Below are 24,674 nucleotides of genomic sequence, written 5' to 3'. Positions count from 1 at the left end.
GCTACTCACACAGACAGCCAAGGAGCACACACTGGGCTCACCATGGCCAGTCACAAGGTCACGCCCACCATGATTCATTTGCTGTTTAGATGACCACCATGTGACCTTCCTACCCAAATCCTTGGTATCCTGAGAAAAACATTATCTAACACAAATCTCCCTTCCTGTTACCCAGACAGATGTCTGGCTAGAGACAGCCACACTCTGAGGGTGAGACAAGGTGGGAGAGAAGGGGGCTGGAGGAATGTCCCCATGGCAGAGGTGGCCAGGGAGGAAGAGGATCCTTCATGCTCTGCACCAAAGTGAACAGGCACCCAGAACACAGTGTGTCCTTGGCCGATGCCTCCAGAGGCATCCAGAATGTTCACAACTCAAAGACAATGCAGCTTTCTCTGGTGACTGACCTGACGTGAGAGTGGGGATCTTCTGTACCCAGGAAGGGCCTGTCTGGCTCTTGGGGGACGATAGGCATTCAGCTAGTAGTGGGGACTCAAAATTAACAGTCTCATCACCCTGGCCAGACCCCGCCTTGTTCTGGGAACAAGGTCTATGGACCTGTGGACGTAGGTCTTCCTTGGAGACGGCATCCCGCATCCAGTTCTTCAAGAGGAGCCAGCCTATCATCCCAGCTTCCCTAAGAGAAGCCCAGTGCCTGGTTGGCGTGAAACTGCATAAGTGGATCTGGAAACAAGATCAGAAAACACTACGGCCGTCCCCCAGTATCTAAGGGGATTTGTTTCTAGGAGCCCCAAGGATGCCATAATTCTCCTTAATCAGCAAATATTCAACTCCCTTACACAGAATGGTGCTGTATTTGCATATACAACCTATGCACGTCCTCCTGTAGACTCTAAATCATTTCTGTAGAATTACATTAATGAATACAATGCCTACACATCACTTCAAAATACACCTGGATTCAGGTAGTCCTTGGTACATGGCAAATTCAAATACTGCCTCTGGGAAATTTCTGGAATTTTCTTCCTTTCCCTTTCCTCAGTGCCAAGGATGGAATCCGGGACTTTGCACATGCACTCTACCACTGAACTACATCCTCGGCCAGCTCAAAAATTTTGATCCCTGGTTTGGATGAATCCAAGGATGGCAGAAACCACAGATGCGGTAGGGTTGACTATGTCTTCAGTCCAGTGTTGGTGAAAACTTGAATTTTAACCTAAAGACTTCTGGAATGTGGCTAACTCTCTGTTCCCCTTGGGAAGCTAGGTGAAAACCAGATAAACGTCAAAGTTCTTTGATTTAGTCGGTTGACAGCAGGCAGGACAAGCAAAGGGAGGGTACTCTGGCTCTTTCCTAGCCACCACTGGACAAAGGCGGACATGTCAACCTGGCCTAACCAGCTCGGTGAACGTATACCAGGACGGTCACGCTACTTCTAGGAAACCTTTGAAGACTGGCACGTGGCTTTCCCCAAAGCCATTTCTTTCCCTTTCTAAAATACATTCCATTCTGCAACCACGCAGGTTCTGAATGTCCCTCTGACCGCTCCCAGATTGCTAGAACTTTCTGCCCTTGCCATTTTATTTGCCAAATCCACACACTCCACCTGGAAACTCCACTCAGGAGACTGAGCTCATTGAGAGCAGAAGGCTGTCTGACTCTTCAGAACCCTACTTAGATGGGGAATTTTTAAACTGCTCTATAGAAAGCTGTAATTTAACAGAGCAGATTTTCTAAACAAGATAAGTGTCTCACTTCCTAGCAGTGATTCATTGGGTTATATTTGGGGCTGGTGTGCAGCTGGCCCACACTAGGATGGCACTTAGGGTGGATAAATCCTCACTACGTCTGAGTAGTCAGTAACTAGCTGCTGCTCCGAGCTCTCGAGGCCACTGGCCTCCCTCCCTGAGGCCGGCCTCAGATCCTGAGGCCTGCTCATGTGGTGGCTGCTCCTTTCCTGAGTGACCAGCACCAGTGTGGCCACATATTTTGAATATACACTCTGCTTCTTATAACTGTCCTTGGGACAATGACATTAAAATACCCTGCTGGACATTTGTTCCCCAGACTTTCCTTTGGGCAACATTATCAGATGCACGTGATTGAAAAAACCTGATAGAGACTGCACGTGTCAGGGCTAGCGTGCAGAGGGACCCGAGGACACGAGGGTGGGGGCTCAGGGGCAGCTCACACGTTGAGTGGCAGTTGGACTTTGGGAGATATGCCCTGCTCTCCAGCCACGGCAGCAGCTCGCGGGATGGCCGTTGGGATGGGTCCAGCTGAGGAAGAGTCCTGAAAACAGACAAGAGGGGACATGAGTGAGGAGAGGGGAGACTCCGGCCAAGGGAGGAGAACTCCGGTCAGGCTGGCGTGGGCGGCCAGGTGCACGCGCCTCAGCTGCCTGACCCTCTCTCCTCCCAAACTCCCAGGCTGTGCTCACCTGGGCTGTTAACAATGCTGTTTCCCCCCACGGGAGAGAGTATGGTAGCCTGGCACACCTGTCCCAAGGCATCTTCCGAAGAGCCTCTTCTGAGCACCACACCATGGTCGACACGGGAGAAGGCTCTTCAGGAGGCCTGGCTGTATTCTTTTCTGTTTGTTTGTTTGTTTTTTACTATTATAAGTTTTTATTTGTTGTTTTTAGATATATATGACAGTGGAGTCTATTTCAACATATTATACATACATGGAATATAAGTTCCCATTCTTGTCTTTCCTGTTCCCATCCCCCTTTCTTCCCCTTCATTCCCCTTTGTCTAATCCATGAACTTTTCTTCTTTCCCCAACCCCACCCCTTATTGTGTGTCAGCATCCGCATATCACAGAGAACATTTGGTCTTTTGTTGTTGTTGTTGTTGTTGTTGTTTTGAATTTCACTTAGCATGATAGTTTCCAGTTCCATTTATTTATCGGCAAATACCCTAATTTCATTCTTCTTTATGGCTGAGTAATATTCCATTGTGTATATATACCACAGTTTCTTTATCCATTTATCTACTGAAAGGCACCTTGGTTGGTTTGCATAGCTTAGTTATTGTGGACTGAGCTGCTATGAACACTGAAGTGGCTGCCTCACTCAGTATGCTGATTTTAAGTCCTTTGGGTATATACTGTGGAGTGGGATAACTAGATCCTGGCTTTATTCTTAGAAGTTGAATTAATTATTCTCATATCTGTTAAATAAAATTCAGACAAAACCTTTCATACTGCAAAACATGAGCTTATTTAAAAATGGCATTGTGGGAAGCTGAAGATCAACCTCTAAAAGAAAGTCACTCTGTTAGTGGACAGTGGCAGGTTGCAGGGTGACCAGGGTTTACAAAGCACAGCACCTGCTCCCAAGACCCTGTAGGACTCAAGTGTGCAAGGGTTCCTTACGCAGGGCATACACTAAGGAATGGTCTAGTTCGAGGTGGCACCTTCTAGGCGTAGGTGTGTGCTGTGTCCTGTGGTGTTAAGAGTGGCATGAGGAAGCTGTGTGCAAGGAAATTCCTGCCTGGAGAATCTTCGGACTCAGCACATGAGGGTCAGTGTTGTCACCCAGTCCCTTCACTACCTAGCTTATCTGTCCTGCTCCCATCCTCCACGGGACAGCTGTCCCGTCCTCCTGTTCAAAAGTATCAGGAGGCAGAGTGGGTTTGATTGTGCCCCCACTCAAAAGACAGGTCCAGGTCCTCACCTGCCACCTGTGGACATGACCAATTTGGAATTCGACGGGGTAAGAATACTGAGAACAGAGACTCTTTGATTAGGGTGGGCCCCCGAATCCAACGACCAGTGTCCTAATATGACACAGAAAGAGAGAACAGAGACAGAGAGGAAGGAAAGCCACAGGGCCATGAAGACAGAGTCAAGGAAGGCCAAAGATTCCCGGCAGCCTCTAGAAGCAGGAGAGAGGCATGGAATAGACTCCTCCTCCACCTCCGGTAGGAAGCAACTCTGCTGACAGCTTCATTTTGGACTTCTGGCCTTCATAACGGTGAGAGAGCAATTTTCTGTTATTTGGAGTCACCCAGTTTATGGAAGCCCCAGGAGGCAACGCAGAGGGGGATGTCAGGGTGCCTGGGGGTGAGGGGATCCCTCTCCAACACGGAGGCAGCCAGCTTCTGCTCCCTTCTAGGGCCCCAGAATGCCAACAGACACCAGAGCCATGTCTGTGGCCAGACTGTGGTACCTTGGCAGAAAGTAGGTGGGGTCTGGGAGTTGCCCACATGTGTCTCTGGTCGTGTATCCCCAGGTGGGCAGAGGTCACTAGAAGCAGAGGTCACAGAGATGAGAGGAGGGCCACCTGGAAAGCTCCCTGCACCTGGCTGGACCCACCCCCACTTCTTAGCTGAGGGAGGGACCAGGGAGGTGCTTCTCACAGACTCTGATGAATTCTGACCTTGCTCAGCTGACGGCTCCATGGCTGCAGGCCACTTTCTCCTGACCAGGGACTGTGGATGGTGCCTGCAGCCACAGCACACATGCCCTCTCCACCAAGTCAGAAACCATTTCTCCTTCCCACTGAAACAGCAGAGAGCCAGGCAGTGAGAGACGCAGCTTCCTCGCCTCTCCAAGGACCTGTCTTCCAGCTCCGACACGTGGGAGGCGGCACATTGGGCAAGAGCAGCCCCCGCCCAGATCTCACCCCATTGAGCCACTGGCTCAGACCTTATGCAGGACCCATCAGGAAGCTCCACCTGGATCTGGGACGGTGAGCAATGGAGCAGGAGCGGAGAGGGTGCTCTGAGCACTAGGCAATGACAGTGATGTCCCTCATGCAGAACTTGCCGTGTGTGGCCTGGGAATGCATATAACCCCCCCATGAGCCCATAAATGGGTATTCTTAAGCCACCACTTTACAAAACAAGGAAGCTGAGATGCAGAGGTCAGGAGGATGGCTCACATTCACACGGCCACCTTCATGCAAGGACAAGGCTGGACTGGCACTCCTGCAGGCTGGGGCTGGAGCCCACTGGGCCCCTGCCACCTCATCTGAGTGGCTGCACTAACACAGACTGGCTGCCTTAGAGTCCTCAAAGTCACAAGTCCTAAGTCGAGGGCTCACCAGGGCCATGCTCCTCCTGGAGACTCTAGGGGGTCCCAATTCCTGGTCTTTTCAGCTTCTAGAATCATCTCTCCATCTCGGGATCTTGGTCTCTTTTGCCATGTGCAGTTACATGTGCCAGAGTGGTTCCCACAGGGTTGGCTCTAAACCCTACTTATCTGGGATTCTCTCTTCAAGAGGGAGAGACAGAGACAGATTGAAAATGGTGGAAAAAATCCTGTTGACCCAGCCGTTTCCTATCAAGAATGAATCCTAAAATAATTGGACAAGTCAGAATAGAAATACGGACAAGGACTTCGCTGCAGAACTATTTATAGTAGGAGCAAATCAAGCTACTAGAACTCAAATGTCCCACAGTACAGAGCTGAATGGCCAATGACAACTCAGGACACCATGCTGTGCTAGGATCTACGGGGAAGGGCCAAGGGGGCGGGGTGGGTGCATGAAAGGGAAAAGGAGGTCAGAGAAGTGGGTATGGACGATCGCCTCGTTTCTGTAAAAGATGTAGGCGTTTTCATGGTGAAGTCTGGAAACGTACATATCAGTGATGACACTCGTCTTCTGGGGAGCTGGGATTTGGAATAATTTAATTAATTAATTAATTGATTAATTTTGAGTCACTGTACACACGTGTACATGTACAGAGGGTAAGGATTGCGAGTTCAAAGCCAGCCTCAGCAATCATGAGGCACTAAGCAACTCAGTGAGACCCTGTCTCTAATTAAAATACAAAACCGGACTGGGGATGTGGCTCAGTGGTTGAGTGTCCCTGAGTTCAATCCCCAGTACCATATATGATCATAGGGCTAAATTATTTGAGGTCTTTTTAAACAGCAAGCTGCAGATGGTAGTGAGTCCGTGTCTCCCTAGTCCCCACGTGCCATCTTTGTGGCTGATGCTGGGAGCTGATGGGAAGGACCAGGGGTGATGCTACAGCAGTAGTGAGGGGGCTGGCATTCATGTGGCCATGCCCAGGTGGCAGTTCCCAGTGGCAGGACAGTCCGCTGGGCACCAGGAGGAGCAGATACACAGGATAACTGGTTCGAACCAGTCCCATGACACCTTCCTTAACACGCCTCCTTCTCCAGAACAGCCAGATCAACTCCCCCCACCCACACAGAGCACCAGCCAGGGTAGAGGTGGGGACTGCAGAGAGCAAGCCCAGAGTCCACCCCAGTCTGGCCAGCGACTACCCACCTTCCCAACGAGCCCAGTGGCCTTGAGCTACTCAGGCCACAGTTCCAAAGAAGAGATGATTCATTTGACCAGGAGAGACAGAGAGATGGATTTTAATCCGCTGGGGGCAGGGAGCAGTCTTGGCTGAGAGCGCGAATTTTGCTGGAGTGTCTCACAGCCCAGCAGCCTGAAGGCCCAGGACCCCATCTTTTTAGGCATCCTCCTACTCCCCCGGGTGAGCCAAACACCAAGCACTCACAGGGCAGGTGGGAGGAGGCTCGGGAGGACTCGGCTGGGGGCACTCAAGGACTCAGAGGCAGGAGCAGCCACAGGGCCCCGTTTGTGGTATAGGGGCATCCACTGCTGACACACCGATGGAGCCTAAAGACAGCTTCAGGGAGGAATGTTCTGGCAGTTTTGCTGGAAATCAGGCTGGAACTTGAAACAACGAACACATAGGATTTCACAGATGCATGCTATGTGGGATTGGAATGCGAGAGCAGACGGGTGACTGTGGACGTGTGGATGTGCACTTTGCCAAGGTCAAGAGGAGACCTACACCTGTTGCTCTGAAGGTCTAAGTGGCTCCTTATGGCCGGGCTTCCTGGCACCACTCTGCAGCAGTGCTCAGAGTGGGCGCGCCTCGAAGTCCTGCGGGGGGCTCTGCCCTCAGGGACAGAAAAACTAAATGTGCTCAAGAATGGTGGTGGGGGCTGGGGAGGTAGCTCAGCCGGTAGAGTGCCTGCCTCACACGCACAGGCCCTGGGTTCAATTCCCAGCACCGCAAAAAAAAAAAAAAAAAAAAAAAAAAAAATGGCAGCAGCTAGTCATGGCTTCCCAATGCAGTTGAAGCTTGGTCCTCCTCTGAATCAGATCCTCATCTTGTCACCATCAATCCCCGGATGGGAGTGATGCTGCTGGAAGCAGGGGCTAGGGAACCCTCTCGCTGACCAGCTGAGCTATAACCTCGTGGGGACCCCAGGTCCCTAAATGTAGAAGAGTGTGACCGCCAGGATTGTGGGGCTTGCTCAGCGGCCTGCAAGCCAGCCAGCTGCAGTTGACACCAGCAGGAACTGCAGGGACAAAATGATTCTGATTAGAAACTCCCAAGTACAGGGCGCTGCATAAGGATCCCAAATCACCAGCACCCTGGTGCCCCTCTTGCGTGCGAAAGGGTGTTGTCCTAAATCACTTCCACATTCTAAATGAACAACTTCTCCTGAGATATTTATCACTCTCTTGAAGCACAGTAGAATATTATATGAGAGACAAAGAGAAGTCCAGTTTGAGATCAACTTAGTTTTTTTTTCTCTTCTTTTTTTATTTTTATTTTTATAGACTGCATTTTGACTTGTTGTACACAAATGGAGTACATCTTTTCAATTCTATGGTTGTGCACGATGTAGATTCATACCATTCATGTAATCATATATATACACAGGGTAATGATGTCTGTCTCATTCCACCATTTTTCATACCCGCCTCTCATTTCCCTCTATGTAATCTAAATTTTCTCCATTCTTTTCTCACACCCACTCCCACACCCCCATTATATATATCATCCACTTATCAGGAAAAACATTCAGCCTTTGTTTTTTTGGGATTGGCTTCTTTCACTTAGCAGATATTCTTCAATTCCATCCATTTATCTGCAAATGCCATAATATTATTCTTCTTTATGGCTGAATAATATTCCATGGTGTATATATACCACAGTTTCTTTATCCATTCATCTGTTGAAGGGCATCTAGACTGGTTCCACAATCTAGCTATTATTAATTGAGCTGCTATAAACATTGATGTGGCTGTGTTACTGTAGTATGCTGATTTTAAGTCCTCTGGGTATAAACCGTGGAGTGGGATAGCTGGGTCAAAAGGTGGGTCCATTCCAAGAGTTCTGAGGATTCTCCACACTGCTTTCCAGAGTGGCTGCACCAATTTGCAACTCCACGAGCAATGTAAAAGTGTGCCTTTTCCCCCACATCCACGCCAACATGAGATCAACTTTGATACCACATGTCCGGGCCCTTACTTTCCAGTTCTGACACTGTACAGGGCTTCCTGGATCCCTGTCATGGGTCCTGCTTCCTCTTTCCTACGGTGGCCTTTCTGATTCTGCTTAGATTTTTAATGGCTTTATCTTACATGATTCTGGGCATTAAGGGGTTAGTGAGGACCTAGCAAAAAATGTGGGAGTCAGGCAATGATAAAAATAAAAAAGGAGAGGGGTTTATGATTGCTTTGGAATAAAAACACTGGGGATTGCTGCCCTGGGACCATAGCCATCTTGGTTCTGGGATCAACTGGTGGAAATCTCTTCTTTAACTTCAAAGCCAAGTACAGCCCTGTTCACCACAGAGCTGTGCCCACCTGCCCTTTTGTAAGAAAGGCCATTGACTGTAATAAAATAAGTCTGCATCATATTCTTTGTAAAAGACTCCAAAAGGGTCACATATCAAGATTCCCCCTGGGGGTGAACCCACAGATTTTGGAGAGCTGGCCAACCATGCAGGTGGCTTGATTCTCAGATTCACTGACCCCACAGGACAATAATTCAGCAATCCCTTAGGGTATGATGTCTACAAATCAGGTCATGAACATTTAACACCAGCCCGGAATCAACTGGGAAGAACCCCGCAGCATCAGCTAGCAGGGTCATGGGTCAGTGAAGATGCCCCCGTCAGATGGAATTTACCATAGTGCCAGCAATAAAAAGAAAATGTGCTCAGAAGCCCACTAAGGCTGCATTGGGCCCTCCAGCACCACAGAGCTCCACCTGGGTGGCTCAGGGGCCAGAACTTGACATGTCTGGGTAATGCTCTGAAGCCCAGAAAGCCCCTGGCTCCTACACCTCCTTTCTCTCCCTGAGGAAGAGGCTGCACACCCCTCTTCCACACCAAGTGTGGAGCTCTTCCACCCCTGGAGCTGCTGGTCAGTAAGAACTAGGCTGTCCTTTGTGACAGTGACATGCTTACAAGAAATCGCAGCCTCCCCCATTTACCGGCTGCCTTGCTGCGGTTCCCCAATTCTAAATCCTCAGGTTGTTAGCAACACTAGAGGCCTCTAGGCGCAGTTTAATGGGCCCCTAAGTAGTCGCAGGGAACCAGGCCATATTATTTGCTGTTGGGATTAATAAGAGGGGGAAATGGCGGGTGTGGGTTGGCAGGCGGTATAGGGGCTCAGAGCTACTTTCTTCGACACTGGCACAGGTGAAGACCCTGAGAAGAAACATCTCCTCATTTTAATTTTCAATATGAGTCCAGAAAACACTGTCATCACCCCAAGAAGCAGTGAGCGAGCCTGTTTCATTCATCACTCGCTACCATTCCATTACACACAGTGTAAATCAGACCCTTATGAACTTGCCTCCCAAAGAAAACTTTAGAATAAAACATTTATGGCCTGGTTCCTCCGCTTAGTTCTGCAAAGAACAGCAAGCAGCTTGTGGAGCCAGAGGGCCAGGAGGCAGGGCAGAGGCCCAAGAGCCCAACCGAACAAGAGGGCCGCCTAGGGAGAGGAGACTGGCTGGCCTTTCGCCCATGTAACTTCTACCTTCACTCACCACCTAAGGTGGAGGCTAAATTTAGCTCCACCGCTGTCGGGCCGTCCTCCTGCCCCAGCCCCAGGTGCACCAGGCTTGCTTCGCACTGTGGTAGGCTAGAGCTGCCCAGCTGTTGACTGGATTGTCTGGCTCCAGGGCCAACAAACTCAATCACATATCTGGCCCAGCATCCCCGCCCCTGCTTCTGGTTTTTTGAATAAAGTTTTACTGGCGGCCAGACACATCTGCCCATTTACATCGCCTCCAGCTGCTTTGACCTTGCAAGAATAGAGCTCTGCAGTTGTGACAGAGCCCCCAGTGCCCCCAAATCTAAAATATTTACCATCTGATCCATTACCACAAAATATTTGCTGACCTTTGCTCCAAGAGTCTATCATGAAATCATGAACCACTAGCTTCTGCTCCCACCTTCCAGGAAAAACATTTGGATCAACAAACCACAGCTGGGGTCAATAGCTTAACAAGTCACCCCAAAACATCATTCAGAAGAACGAACCAAAGGGGGAGGATGGCACGCCAAAACTGTTCCAGTTTGGGAGTAACAGTCTCCAAACACAAAGGAAGGAAGGGGGTGTCTGTGAAGGAAGTTAGAGGACCTGCTTCTCAGTTCTCTGGGGCTTCACAAGTGTCAACTTTGAGCCAGTTGACTTTAACCTAGGACATTTTTTTTCCACTGAGAAGAGTCACATTCTCCACTCACAGTTTCCCTTGAAGAGCTGGTTGCTTGGGTGGCCTTGGACAGGAGGAAGGTGAGTCCAAAAGACCAAATAAATCTCATCCAGCTTTGCACAAACTGCACCACCTTCATTTGCATCCAGTGACTCGTCTGTGCAGCTTCAAGCCCAGTGCCATGGCGCGGGCCTCTAATCCCAGCCACTTGAGAGACTGAAGCAGGATCACAAGTTTGAGGTCAGGCTCAGCAACCTGGGGAAACCCTCAACAACCAACAAAAGCATCTCCTACACTGGGAGAGGCTGCAGGAGGCATGGACTGTTGTTCAACTCCAGTGCGGTGTGAACAACACTATCCATCCACTTCTCTGGGGTCTCCATGCTGGAGAAGCATGCTCTGCTCAGAGAAGCTCATAGGCTGGTCTTGTGGACTGGCAATGACAGGATGACAAAGGGAACACTGTGGCTGACCCAGCCTGGGCATGAGAGTTCAGAAGGTGCGTGGGGTCATGTCCCCCCCAACACCCTGCCTCTAGATGATGCCACAAGATGGGACACGTGGTCCAGAGCTCAGCATGGAAGAAGCCAGAGTAAATCTGGGAAGGCAGAGGGGAGAGGGGTGAGCAGCCAGGGGAGCCAGGCCATGTGGGGAAGATTCCTAAATTCTTTATCAGGCTCCCATCCAGGAGCAATGTGCACTTTGTACCCGAGTCCTGAGACCTGGACCATCCTGGAGGAGGGAACCTCAGTGACCCTTGGTATCTTTTCCAACTTGGTTTTGGTTTCTGCCCGTTTTCTGTGTGTGGATCCATGGTCCTTCCTACTTTCCACCCTCTGTGGCATGGATTTGGTTCTTATCTCCAAGGGGACTGTGTGTCCCTAAGAGGATGGGGATCCATGACAGTCACCTTGCTGTATCTGCCAGAGGGTACAGCGAAAGGACCAAGGCAGCCAGGAAGTCACCTGGGTCAGCGTGTGCTTCTGAGTGCTCACCCCTGCCAAGGGGACACCTCCCTTGATGTTGTCCCTCTGTTGTCTGCCAGCGGAGACCCCAAGGCATAGACAGAAACCTGCAGATATGGCTCTTGTCTCACCATAGCAGAAAAAAAAAAAAATTAAATGTCATCAGCACCTGATGCTGTAGGTGAAAAGTTTGGCATTCAATAAAAATAGAATCAGTATGCTAGGTCTCGGGCAGACAAAGCATTCCCTGTCCCCACTTCCTGCCCTGGCTGCTAAGTGATGCAGGCACAGCTACTTCTAGATTAGAAGGAAAAAGAAAATCTTTTGGGGGCCATATCTTCACCCTGGGATTTTTTTGCATTCACCTGGGCTCACTTGATAATCTTTTTTGTTTTGGTTTGGTTGTTCATACTTCCTTATAAGGCATGTATTAAATTCATAACTTTTTAAAAATGATTTTGAAAAAATAAGCCCTGGTGCTCGGTCTTGCAAGCAACTCATACTCTGCAGGTGAGTGCAGAACCAGCAGGCTGCAAAGCCAGTAAGCAACGGAGACAAAACAGCCTCAGAATGCCAGGCCTGGGGCAGCCACGCCTGCCGTTTTCTTCAGCTCTTCCCCAGCACTTCCTCCCACCCGGGCATCCCGTCCGTCCATCCCATGGCAGAGATAAGACCCAGACGACGAGGGGAGCTGCACCTGCAGAAAATGGCAAGTGGCGATGCATTTTAAAGATGCCCAGGAGCATCCAAGCAGAGCTCTCCTAATTTATTTCTCAGACACGGACACACTCGAGAAATGTTCTTTTGATGTTCTCCCTGCTGAATTCCAAACACTTCCCCTTCCACCGATTTTAAAGGGCATTTTCCCCATCTCAAGGGGCTGTTTTCATGGAATTGATCTGTAAGCCAGTGTGGACACTACACCTGGCTGGACAGGAGTGGGCCTGTGTCAGCCCACACTCTGGGGCTTGCTGGGGTCCTTTACCTAGGCAGGGTGTCAGTCCCGCAGAACCAGCGCACACCACGTGGTCAGCCCAAGGATAGCCATCAGATCGGTACTGGCCTGTTCTGGTTACAGCTCGTCCCTCACGTACATCATCTTCTGCAAACAGCTTTCCCTAACCTCTGTGCTCAGCATAAAGTCTTAGAAGCAGAGGTGGGACTCAGGGAAGCGGTGTTCCAGTCTCTGGTCACCAGGACTTGGGTTCTCTTCCTTGAAGCTCCACTGGACTCTGCATTGCCACCCCCTTCAAGGAGGGCAGGGCCGTGAGACTGGCTTTGCCTAGTGAAACATGAGCAGAAGTGGTGTGGGTCCCCTACATGAAGAAGTTGTGGGGCCACTGCATTGTTGCCATATTTTGGTCCCGCAGGTGACATCCTGCATCGGGAGTCTGCAACTGTTTCCTGAAAAAGGGCCCCATAATAAATACTTCAGGCTTTGTGGGTCATACCATCTCTGCCACAGCTACTTGGCACATTTGCAGAAGCCTAAAAACAGCTACAGGGGTTATGTGGTGTATATGCATTCTGAAAGAGCTTTGAATTACTGAAACAGGCAGTGGACCACTTGGTCTGTGGACATTTGGTGTGAGGGCCCTATAGTGGTAGATGCTGAGCTGCCTGTAATTCACACAAGTATGAATGGTAAACAGGCCTGTTGCTCTTTATCTCCAGGAGTGAGATAATATTTGTTACATGGCATCACCTGCTCTTGCTGACTGGTGTAGAGTGCTCCATAGTGAAATGAGTCCACTGAGGTTCCTTCACCAGTTTGGTGATTACTTGCTTCATTTCTTATTTTGTTTATGAGGAAATTTCTCTAAAATGTAAGTATAGTCATATGGTACATAATGATGATTTGGTCAATGATGTACTGCATATGGGATGATGGTCACACAAAATTATGAAGGATCTGAAAAATTCCTGTCACATAGGGATATCAGAGCCATCACAGCATTGCAGCACAAGGTATTTCCCACCTATCTGTGGGGACTCTGGTGTAAACACACCTACTATGCTAAGCAGAGCACATACAATTATGTACAGTACTAAATACCTGCTAATGATAGTAAATGACTGGTTTACGTATTTAGCTTTTTGTAGTACTGGGAACCGTGTATTCACATTTTCTGTATGAACCTTTTATCATTATTTTAGAGCGTACTCCTGCTTTAAAAAAAAAGTACCGTAAAACAGCATGCTATGCTACACCAGCAGCAACCGCAGGCCTCTTGTGTTTACAGTGTCCCCTGATCACATCGCGAAGCCCTACTGAGGGAGTGACCCCACCATCTAGGTCTCTGTAAGTACTCTTTCTGTTTGCAGGATGACAAAATCAACTTGCAATGCATTTCTCAGAAAATATATCCGTCAGGTGACTTGCAATCATTTCCCAATTTGACCCAATAACTTTGATAAGCAAATATCTGAATTTTTAAATAACGGAGTCAATCCAAATAGCTACTCTCTCTTCCTCTCTCTCTCTCTCTCTCTCCCTCTCTTTCTCCTTCTCCGAGGTACCCCTCTTCCCCCAGCAGAAACTTGACATATGATTACTATTCCATTAGTCACAAGGGGCTGAGCTAGCCCTCTGACCTCTCGGAAGAGCTGGGAGAAAGAATTCCTCAGAGTACAAATATGAGCAGGACAACCATCTGAGGCTCAGCCTGACCCTGTGCCCCTTGGGAACACTCCACTGGACACTTCACAGCTGTGTCCCATTACAGCCATTGAAGAGGATCGGGAGCCTACCGGAGCTGGTAGCTATGGGAGCCGTCCTGTGCAGAAGGCCACAGAGCACTGCAGGTGCTATGCTATTTTTAATGCAGGACCATCCTGCTCAATGCTGCTGACACAGGTCACATGGCCTACCCAAGAAGACAACGGCAGTTTGTAAACCCTACCAATGGGTCAGGTATGGGACACAGGTGGATGGCACTCAGGTTCTGCCCTGAGGACCTGGAAACCTGAGGACAGAGATAGTCCTACACACAAATCAGGTTCTGTGGTAGATATGAGAAACATCCGTGGCATGGAGACAGTGGAAGAATCAGTCTGGTTGGTTGGGGGTGACACGGAGCCACAGAAAGCTGCAGAGAAGTGAACATTTCAGAGGGCCACAAGAGCAAGCAGGAATTTTGCGTGTGTGTGTGTGTGTGTGTGTGTGTGTGTGTGTGTGTGTGTAAGGTGGGCAGAATAGCCAAGTCAAGGGACAGCAAGAAGAAATGAGGGTTGGTGGGAAGGAGTCACCTGCCCAGGTCTTGGTGAGGGATGAGCTAGGACCAGACCACACCTGGGAGTGGTCAGTAGGTCTGTGTTGATGGAGTACAGGACCATGACCGGTGGGCCTGGAACGGTCACCTGGGGCTGAGTGTCAAGGGCTCCCGAGATCACCTGGGCAGCTCCAAAACAGTGGCAGAAAGGTCAACTTTCCTGCGGGGAGATTCACGAAGGAACACGGGGCAAAGAGACCGAGCTTGGGAAGATGGAGGGTTTTGGCTGAGGAAATCGAAGATGGCATATCATCCTCAGCCCCACCAACTCCTTTAACCACCACCTTCCAGAACCTCCAGGGTCCAGCACAGCACCAAACCAGAAAAATAATAGTGGAGCAGAGAGAAATGACAAAAATCGATGAGGCTCTGAAGCCCTGAAAGTTCTCACTGGCATTGTGGACTGGAGGTTCTCCGATTCCTAAGCAGCAAGCAAAGCGGCCAGAGCAACCATTAAACACACCCCTAGAGGCTGCCTGCACCCCTCATCTCATTCACACCACTGAGGGGGGCACAGCTGCTGTTCCACTTTACAGACAAGAAAACTGGGCTCCAGGAGATGAAGTCAGGGTTGCAGATACTGAGAATAGTGAATCCAGTCATTTGGCTCTTAATTGCCAGCTGAAAGGTTCAGAGAGGGTCAGCAACTCTCCTGGGGCACACAGCCAGAGAGGAGCCTGAGCTTCAGCCCAGAGCCCTGCTCTCCACAGTACCGAGTCAGGACTTGGCCTAAAGGAGAGAGAGAAGGGGAGAGGAGAGTGACCATTACGAGCGCTGCTCCCCGCAGGGATCCTCTGCATCTCCTGCCCTGAGCCAGCCTGTGCGCTTTAGAGGACAGGCTATGAGCGGTTAAGGGACGTCCTGGCTTGTCCATACCACGGCTGAGAGCCTGAGTGGGCCAGGAGGCGGGAGGCTGTGTCCCGCAGCCCTGGGCCTCAGCTCCTCCTGTTTAAGATGAAAGATTAAAGCTACTGGCTCACTGCCTGGCAAGGGGAGCCACTGGGGTGGGCAGCTGACAGTGACGAGACGCCAAGACAGAGGAGGTGAGCTCAGGGAGGGAGTGGTGGGGACAGGTTGGGTGGCCAGGGGAACAAACCCCAGATCTGAGCCTGGCCAGTCATTCTGAGGAGACCAGCGGCGGGACAGCTGTGCGCCGCAGCCTGCGGGCTTCACGGTGCTCAAGGCCCTTGCCGGGGAAGCAGGGAAATGTGGGAGGGGCTTTAGTCTCCTCTGCAGAGGCCACAGCCCCCCCACTGCCTTCCCATTTTAAGGTAACAAAAAAGAGTCAGTGAAACACGTCAGTCTCACTGAAGAGCCAGCTGAGGACCATTGTGCTGATCTGTGCCCACCCACCCAGACTGGGCAGCAGCTACCGCCGATGCCCCGTGAATGTGCGGATCTGGTCTGCGTTGAGCTCACCTTCTGGTACAGGATGTTAGAATGGGGCCGATTAAAGGGCACCACAGTGGCTCAAGTTTGGGCTGCTCTTTCTGAAGCGAGGCTACCTTCACACACAGCTTCCTCTGATGCATGTGCCCTGGCAGAGCCCATTTTGCCTCTGCCACGTGACCTTGCCACGAGAGGAGACTCCACAGGGAGCCCAGAGAGATCCCTTCCCCACTCCCGCTGGCCATGCTTCCAGGGCAGATGGTGTTGAGTGCACCTTCCTGTGAAGTCCGGTGCCGTGTTCAGTAAGAGTTCAATATAGCTACCACCCCTCTCCAAAAAAATCACACAGGGACACTTGACGCATAATCCCACAAACCCTGTAATCCTCATGGCCCAAGAGGACCTGGGTGGGCAGGTGAGGCCTGCACATGCCTGTGAGTCACTGTGGGTTCCAGATGACCTTGCCAGCTGACCTCGCCTGCCCGTCACCCCCCCATCCCTCCCCCATCCCAGGGGCCAAGGACTCATCAATCAGTCAAAATGTTTTATGTCACAGCCTGACATAATGGACATGCTGGGTCTCAAGGGGCCCATGAGGAACAGGGCCAGGCTGCGGCTGTGACCCTCAGTATCACCCTGTGCCTGTGGGCTCTGAGGAGCCTGGGGCTGCAAGCCCTCCTCTCTACCTGCCCAGGCCCATTCCCACACAGGTGGCCTCTGCTTGTGAGTGAACACACACGACGATGGTGACTTATTTAGGCCATTGATGGCTTAGCCCGTCTCATCCACTAACCACAGGACACTGGGCTGGGGCTTCTCTCTCAGGGCATATCCAGCATGGGGAGGGGGTGGGAAATCTCCACAGCACTGTGGCCACAGTGGGACCTGGGTCTGGCTGGCCTTGGCCACTGTGGATCAGTCCTCAGGCCAGTGGACTTCCTGACCAAACTCATGGGGCCAGTAAAGTGACAGGAACCAGAAAGACAGCAGACCAGAGGACAGATCCAGAGAGTGTGGTGTCTGAGCACAGCCAGACCAGGGAGGCACCCCTGAGTCTGAGGGGCAGCGCAGAGCTCACCCTTGGCCTGCTCCGGTGGGTGGCCCCTTCTGTTCTCAACAGCTCAACTAAATCACGGCAGAGAGACAGGCTGCCACTGCTTTGTTGATCTGTCAACCTTTAGAGTGACCCAAACTACAGTCTACAGCCTGATGGTGACCCTCACTAAGTCAAACTGCTGAAAAGTGGGTCCCAGGATCCCAGTCCCAGAAACAATAGGCTAATTCAGCTCCTCATGGAACAAGATGGTACACAAGTTGAAAAAAACTGCTTCCTTCCAGCCCCATGTGTGCCGCACAGCAGATACCAGACCGCAAGCCCCAGGAAAGGGTCCCCTGCTGTATTAACACAGAGGCCTTGGTGGGGGGCGGGGGAGTGCAGGTGAGGATGAGCGGACAAAGAGAAAACAGGACCCTGCACCTACCTGTGCTGAGCCCATGTCTCTGGGGCGCAGCGAAGATGCTCCCATCCCCCAGGGATTTGACAACAGCTCCGCCAATGCCTGTGGCTCTGTTGGGCTCCTTCTTCAGAACTCCCAGGGCACACTGAGGTGGGTGACCCTGGGACACCTCACCCGTGAGCTACTGGACTGAGGGCTGGCAGTGCCTGGAGGCTCCAGGACCACCTTTGGCTTGGATCAGGAACAGGTCTCCTCTCCCCTGGCTCTCCCCCTTCCTCCCTTTTATTGATGGGGGTCCCCAACTGTGGTGAGGGTGGCCTTTGCTGCTTCAGGAGGAAGGAGATAAAAGACCTCTTCAGGCGGAGCACACGGCAGGGATTCTGCTTCCCACTCCTCTTCGTAAGTACTTCTGTCAGCCTGCTGCTGTAACTGCCTTCTGAATGTGTCACAGAACACAGATTTCAGTTGTCTATGTCATCAGCAGCTGCCCAAGTTACCAAGGACAGACCACAGCTCCTGACCAGAGCTGTCACAGCTCGTGGTCATCACTAACAAGAAGCGTGAACTCCACCTAGTCTTGGTACCACCGTGACACCGCCCATGGCTTTGCTGGGTCTCTTGCTTAGCATCTCTAGGATGCTGGAACAAAAACCAAGCAAGACCTGCTGGAAACCACTGATTCCTGGCTTTACCCTCTGGGTATGCATGCTCGAAAGGAGCAGGGCAGGGTGGGCCTTCACCCTGCACCCCCACAGCAAGTGCTCAAGAATAGCTCCAAGAGTTTAGCCAAGGTCAGAGGGCAGGGTTAGGTTCCAGGTCAGACAGTGCCTACCCCTCAGAGAAAATGTACTTGTGTCAGTTCTTCACCACTGTGATTCAAGCTACCTGACAAGAACAACTTAGAGGAGGAAAAGTTTATTTTGGCGCATGATTTCAGAGGTTCTGTCCACGGTTGCCTGACTTCATTGCTCTTGGCCAGGATGAGGCAGAACACCATGGCAGAAGTGCAAGCAAGAGGAGCCTGCTCTGTCCACGGTGGCCAGGAAGCAAAGAGAAAGGTGAAGGGGTCTCAGGGAAGAGGAACCCTTCCAGAAGACACCCCAGTGACCTACCTTCTCCAGCCATGCCCCACTTGCCTACAGCTACAACCCAGTTAGTCCTTTCAAGCTAAGATGAACTGGATAGGTTACAGCTCATGATCCAATCATTTCACCTCTAAACAGTCTTGCATTAACCCAGGAGCTTTTAGGGGACACCTCATATCCAAACCATAATAGCACCAACAAGCCCCATGTGTTGTTTCCTGGGGAATACAGGCATAGGTGCTGGGAGTTTCCCAGCAGTGGACAGCTGTGGGGACTGAGGAGCAGTCAGGTGGACAGCCAGTGAACACTCCAGACAGAATGGCACATTCCAGACCATGGCCTCAACCTTGGGTGAGAGCCAGCATTTTCAAGCATGTGCTGGGGAAAGTGTAGCCCGCTCTGCATAGTCCTGTGCATGCAGCATGAGCGCATCTGTGTGTTTGTGCAGGTGTGTGTATGCACATCTGTGCAACAGTGGATATGTGGAAGTGTGTCGTACACAGGTGTGTGTGCATGCATGGTGTATGTGTGTGTGTCCATATGTGTGTGCACATGTGTGCAAGGGGCACATTCAGACTAATATGGTGCATGTGAACCAAATTGCAATTCTGCAGCTCAACTATTTAATTTTTAAAGAGACAATTCTCTGTATAAAGTTTTCTGGGTCAACTGTAATTTTGAAAAAGATGGTCCTTCCCTAGCCAGTTGCTATTGGTGTCTTCTCCAGTTTGTACATAGATTGAAGCCCTATTCCAAGACATGTCCAGGGCAGTCAGAGGAGGCACTAGGGACCCTGAGAGAGGCCTGCAGATAGACCTCAAGGTGAGAAGACGCAAAATAGGAAGGAAAAGATATCCCATGTTCAACCTGTGCAAAGGTACACAGTCCTGGGCTGAATTTGGAGGAGAGGAGGCCACACCCAGTGGGCACATCTGCCTGCTCCCCAGTCTCTCATGTGGAAGGGTGACAGCACAACAGTGTGGCACAACAGCCGTCCCTGCCAGGGCTGGAGAGCCCCCTCCCTGACCTTGATCTCTGTATTCATAAAGGAGAAACTTTCCCAACTTCTGCCCTTTAGATGCCACTGTGACCAGTTTTTACAGACCTACAGATAATCACTTCCTTTTAAACACGTTGCTTCGGTTACTTAAATCTATAAAGAAACTAATGGAAACACAATCAATGTCACGTCCAGAGATAGAAGGCATCTGTAGAAATAATACTCAGCAGTGCCGTTAATTCTGGTTCTGAGCTCTGGCCCATTCTCTGCCAAAAGGGACATCAGCAAGCCCTATAGAGATGCTCAAAACATCCTAGGACTAAGCCACATCTTTCCCCAGGACAGCCACTCGCACTGAATGTCGATGAGACGGGAAGTACTTTCTCCTGAGTGGACACTACTCCGACACGGTGTCCTTGAACCATACACAGGGTACCAAGCACACATTTATAAGATTCTTGCAGGCAGGTAGTGAGGAGGGAGCCCTAGTATCCCCCAGGGCAGTTCCAGGATGTCCTCCTTCATGCTAGTTCAGAATTCAGCTGCCGGGCACAGAGATGAGGATGGACACCCAGAGAACCCACGTGGGCTGGCCCTGGGCTTCAGGACATTACCTGGGTGGGTGCAGTGCAGGACAGATGAGCCAGCTCCCCGATCCTGGCTGCAGCGCGGGGGTCGCTGGAGCTGATCAGAACGGGGGCGCTGATTTCCATGGAATGCCTGTGGCTAGCAGCCTGCGAGGATTTGTGCGTCACGCTGAGTGCAGTGAAGGAGTGGCGTTTCTTGGCATTCTTCTTGCCGTCCACACGCCGCTGAAAGGCACTGACCGCCCCTGAGCTGCTTAGAGTGGGACCTGGGGCCATGCTGGCCCCTGCACCAGGATCAGAGAGCAAGGGAGAGTCACAGCCGGACGCGGTGGCGGCAGCAGCAGTGGGGCATGGCTTGTCCATCTCAATGAGTTGCTTGGCCGAATCATTGAGCTGAGAAAGAAAGAGAATGAGCTTTAGTAAACAACTGTCACGAGCCACACCCAGCTTTCCTGTGCTCTCCCGGTTGCATCCACATTTACAAACCGACAATGTGTTCACAATGGTCAAATCTTTCTCACAGTGGCTTTTGGTCTAAGTGGTACAGGAAAAACAGAGGCAGGAGTGACACCTGGGGCTATTTATTTATTTATTTTGTGGTGCTGGGATCAAACCCAGGGGCTGTGCATGCTGGGCAAGTATACTACCTCTAGCTTCACCCCTTACCCATCTTCACAGGTTTATTACAAAGGTTTCTAGAGCAACTCAAAGGCCCAGGGAGCCGTGATAGAGGACAGGTGGCTCCGGAGAGTCTCCCAGGAGCCAGCACTTCTGTGGTCCTAACCTTTTCAGCTAACATTTCTGGGGCACTATGTGCAGCCCTGCAGAGAGAGAAGGACCAGAGTCCAGAGAAGAAAGGCAGTCCAGCCTCATTCAGACCTGGCAGGCCTTGCATTCGCCAGGACAGCACATTCCCGCCTGCCTTCCACCTCTGGAGAACTCTTGCCTGTGGTCACACACACTTTCTAATGGTGGACTGATGGTGACCTAGGTCTGCTCTGGTGAGGTGAGCCATGGAAGCTCTTTGCAGTGATGACTCCAACTCAGGCTGTCAAGATCCAGACACTGATCTGAGTTTCAACCCAGGAGGATTCACATCTATTTACCTTGAGTGACTCAGCAAGGATTTCAGGATGCCCCTCCTTCCCATGCCTCCCAGTCAACCTGCCAAATAGCAGGGGTTTACAGTGGAGTTTGCCTTTGACAAAAGTTTGATTTTGAGTGGCACCTATCTGGAAATGTGGGATGACAGGTGGAGACCATGAGCAGCCTGCAGTAACTGGGAAGGAATACTCCAGGAGGCTGGCCAGGCCTCTCTTGGTGGGATGTGCCACCTGGGTGGCACTTGAGTGAGTCCCCTCAGCATACCCACAGGTGGCCCTGTCAGTCACTAGCTGACACCAGCTATGTAGGCATTTGGTGGGGCCTTGGGTTAGGTAAAGGGTCAGCTTGCCATTATGGTCTGAATATGAGGTATCCCCCAAAAGCTCCTCTGTGAATGCAGGAGAGTTCAGAGGTGAAATGATTGGACGCTGAGAGCTGTAATCTAATCAGTCCATCCTAGTCTAAATGGACTAAGCAAATGGTAGCTGTAGGCAGGTGGGGCGTAGCTAGATGAGGCAGGTCCCTGGGGGGTGCATGCTGGAAGGATCCATCTTCCCTGGGCCTCTTTCCCCCCGTCTCTCTGCTTCTGCCATGATGCTCCATTTTACCTCAGGCCCAGAAAATGGATCAACTGACCATGGACTAAAACCTCTGAAACCAAGAGCCAGAACAATCTTTTACTCTTCTAAGTTTTTCTTTTCGGGTATTTTGGTCGCAGCAGTGAGAAAGCTAACACACTCACCATGAAGGAGCGATAGTGTCCCATGGCTCCGCCACCTGGAGGGCACTTTTCACTTAAGATGCCTAACAGGGCCCCTTTCTTCTTAGTCTGTAAGTTCATATCTAACAAGGGATTTACGGTGATTTAAAAGAAAAAAGGACAGAGAACTTTGCTTTGGGAGTACAAGGTGGCCAGGAAGAGAACATGATGCTGGAATCAGTTTGGGATTATCACCACAAGGCAGGTTAAGCAAATGCCACAAGGCTAGGTAAATGGTTGTAAGATTCCATTCTTTCTCCCGCACCTTTGCAGAAGTAGCAGAAGAGGCTAAGTAAATGCCAGGTGGCCCTTGGGGCGACCGACCTCCTGGAACGCAGTTAAACATGAGGGATCTCTGGCCACCTCTCTGTGCTTTCTTCTCACAAAATTGCAGAGCTGTTCTGGGTTCCAGCAGGGCTGGCACAGCTTGTCTGTCAGGGTAACATGTGGGGCTCAGGACCCACATATTTCCTGGGCAAGATGACTGTAGATGCTACCCCAGGTGTCCTGCCGAGGCGCCTGAGCAAGGACGTGGGGTGCTCCTGTGCAGTGGCTTTTCAGATGCTGCAGGAGGGCTGCTGAGGGCAGCTGGAAGCCTTTGTGGGGAAAACACGGCCCAGCAGAGGCTGGAAGGATGCCTGGGATTCAGAAGGGAGAAAGGGTGGTGAGTCAAGGAAATTCACAAAGTGGGGAAAGATCAAGTGGGAAGCAAAAGCCAGTGGTCCCAGCGGTGGACCCACAGGTCACCAGCAGGAACCATGCCACTCTTCCAGCCTGCTGGTCAGGTGTAGATGTGGCATCCTGTGTATGCGGTATCTTCCTCTTTGCTAAGGCCTCAAATGGGGACAGAGGCCCGGTGGGTCCCCACACAGGGTCTCTCTCTCCCGCTGGGAGCAGAGTCTGATGTCAGACCTAGTCTAGGAAATCCCCCCAGTCCTGTGACAGGGTGAAAGGAAGCACCAGGTCTCTCTTGGCAGGAGTTACTCCTCTGGCAGCGCCTTGCTGAGCTAAAATGGCTGAACCTCTGCTCAATCAGCACCTTGAGAAGGGACAGTTCTCCTCACAGGGACTGGCTCACTTGCGCTCTCCCTGGCAGGCAGGCAAGCAACCACCTGTGCAGCCTGGCTGGCTGCTCCTGCCACCAGCAGACCAGCTCAGGCACTGGACTACCCTCATTTCCATTACAAATACCTGTCTCTCAGAGGGAGGGGATATCTCTCGCTCCAGGCCCCCCCAAAAACGTATGATCTCAATCCAGGATTATTTCCTTTGAAATGTTTCCTTCAAGCAGGCTCAGCTGTTTTGCTCTGCTTTAAGGCGTTATTAGTTTTCTTCCTCAGAAGTGTTACTCAAAGAACAAGTAGGTGCCTGTTCCCTCCCATGGCCCTTTGTGGGATTCCCTGAGTACCTGAGGGCTGGACTCCTGGACCTGGAGTTTCAGCCACAGTTCCCCAGAGCCCACAGGAAGAGGAGAGGCAGGAAGCACAGTGCCTTCCACTCCTGGGTATCAGGACACACCTGATACCACCTTCGTGTGTCTCCCTGGAATGTCACTATGTGGAAACGGCGGCAGCAAAGATGCCAGGGGCTGGGCCAACAGACTCGCCTTCCTCCCCAGAGAAGCACAGCTAGTGTCTCACTTAGCTCTACCATGGCTCTGTGAAGCTGGTATTAGAAAGTTCACTTTGTGGGTATACCACGACTTGGTTGATCACATGTTGACGGATGTGAGTGATTTCCAGTCTTGGGTCATTAAAAAAATAAACCTACTATGAATAATAAAAGAAATCCACTTTCAAAATCAGGAAAGTCAGGCACTAGCAGGTTGGTATACACACATCCAGGACATGCTGGGTCACCATGTAAATGATGGCATGAATTTCCAGGTTCTCTCTTGTCAACGGTGGCCATGGCAACCAATGGCACCACTTGGCAATGCCATATGTCGCCTCACATAAAACCTGCATGATGGAGAGCTGGGGGAGAGGCAGCATGCCTTTTTCCTCTTACCCTTAAAAACCCAGCCCATGGTGGGTGCCAGAAGTGACAGCAAATAAATCTCCACTAAAGCGAGGTGGTTTCAAGAACCCAGAGGAGAAACAACACCTCCTGTCTCCAGTAGTGAGCTCTCCACATTTCCTGGGTGCTGGAGTCCTTGACATCCCTGCGACAGGCTTGTGAACCGCCATGAAGGACCTTCTGGAAAGAGAGAAGCACTGTGGTTGTATCTTGTTTACTCAGCTTGCTGCTGTGACAAGAGGCTTGTTGTTGGAGCCCAGCTGCTTCCTGGGTCTTCTTCCTTCCTGCCCCAGGGTCCTTGTTCCAACAGTCCAGAGGGGACTGATTCGGGAGTTCTCAGTGTACACCACGTTCCTCTCCACACAGGACGCTAATGGACAACGTGTCCAGGACTTGCTGGACTAGGACAAGCACAGTGGGCCCACTCAGATTCTGTGGACCCTACAGAATCTGAGACTGTTGCTGCCACTCTGTGATTAAGTCCCAGAGCCAAAGCTCATGGTCCAGGGCAGTTGGCACTGTCTTCCTGACACATTTCCTTTATTGCATTGCAAAGAAGGACCTGCACCTGGTGATCCTGGCTCGGCCCCGTCAGACGGTGCTGTCCCTGCATGTGCTCCT

General features: G+C 51.1%; 1 protein-coding gene across 4 annotated transcripts in view; it reads right to left on the bottom strand.

Moving 5' to 3' along the window:
- The window catches only part of SH3RF3 (SH3 domain containing ring finger 3), a 387,937-nt gene that overhangs the window by 72,182 nt on the left and 291,081 nt on the right, over positions 1–24,674 (bottom strand). For all 4 annotated transcript variants that reach the window (XR_013759283.1, XM_079111162.1, XM_079111164.1 and 1 more), the window contains exons 4-5: positions 20,198–20,563; positions 2,150–2,250 (exon numbers count right to left, since the gene is read on the bottom strand). Coding sequence is in view for 3 of the 4 variants with exons in the window: in XM_079111162.1 (XP_078967288.1) it covers positions 2,150–2,250; positions 20,198–20,563 (467 nt within the window). In the remaining variant the exon portion in view is untranslated. The remainder of the gene's footprint in view (positions 1–2,149; positions 2,251–20,197; positions 20,564–24,674) is intronic.

The sequence above is a fragment of the Sciurus vulgaris genome (genome assembly GCF_902686455.1).
Source record: "Sciurus vulgaris genome assembly, chromosome: 14".
Lineage (NCBI taxonomy): Eukaryota > Metazoa > Chordata > Mammalia > Rodentia > Sciuridae > Sciurus > Sciurus vulgaris.
The sequence above is the reverse complement of the archived record's forward strand: the minus strand, read 5'-3'. Positions and strand labels throughout refer to the sequence as shown.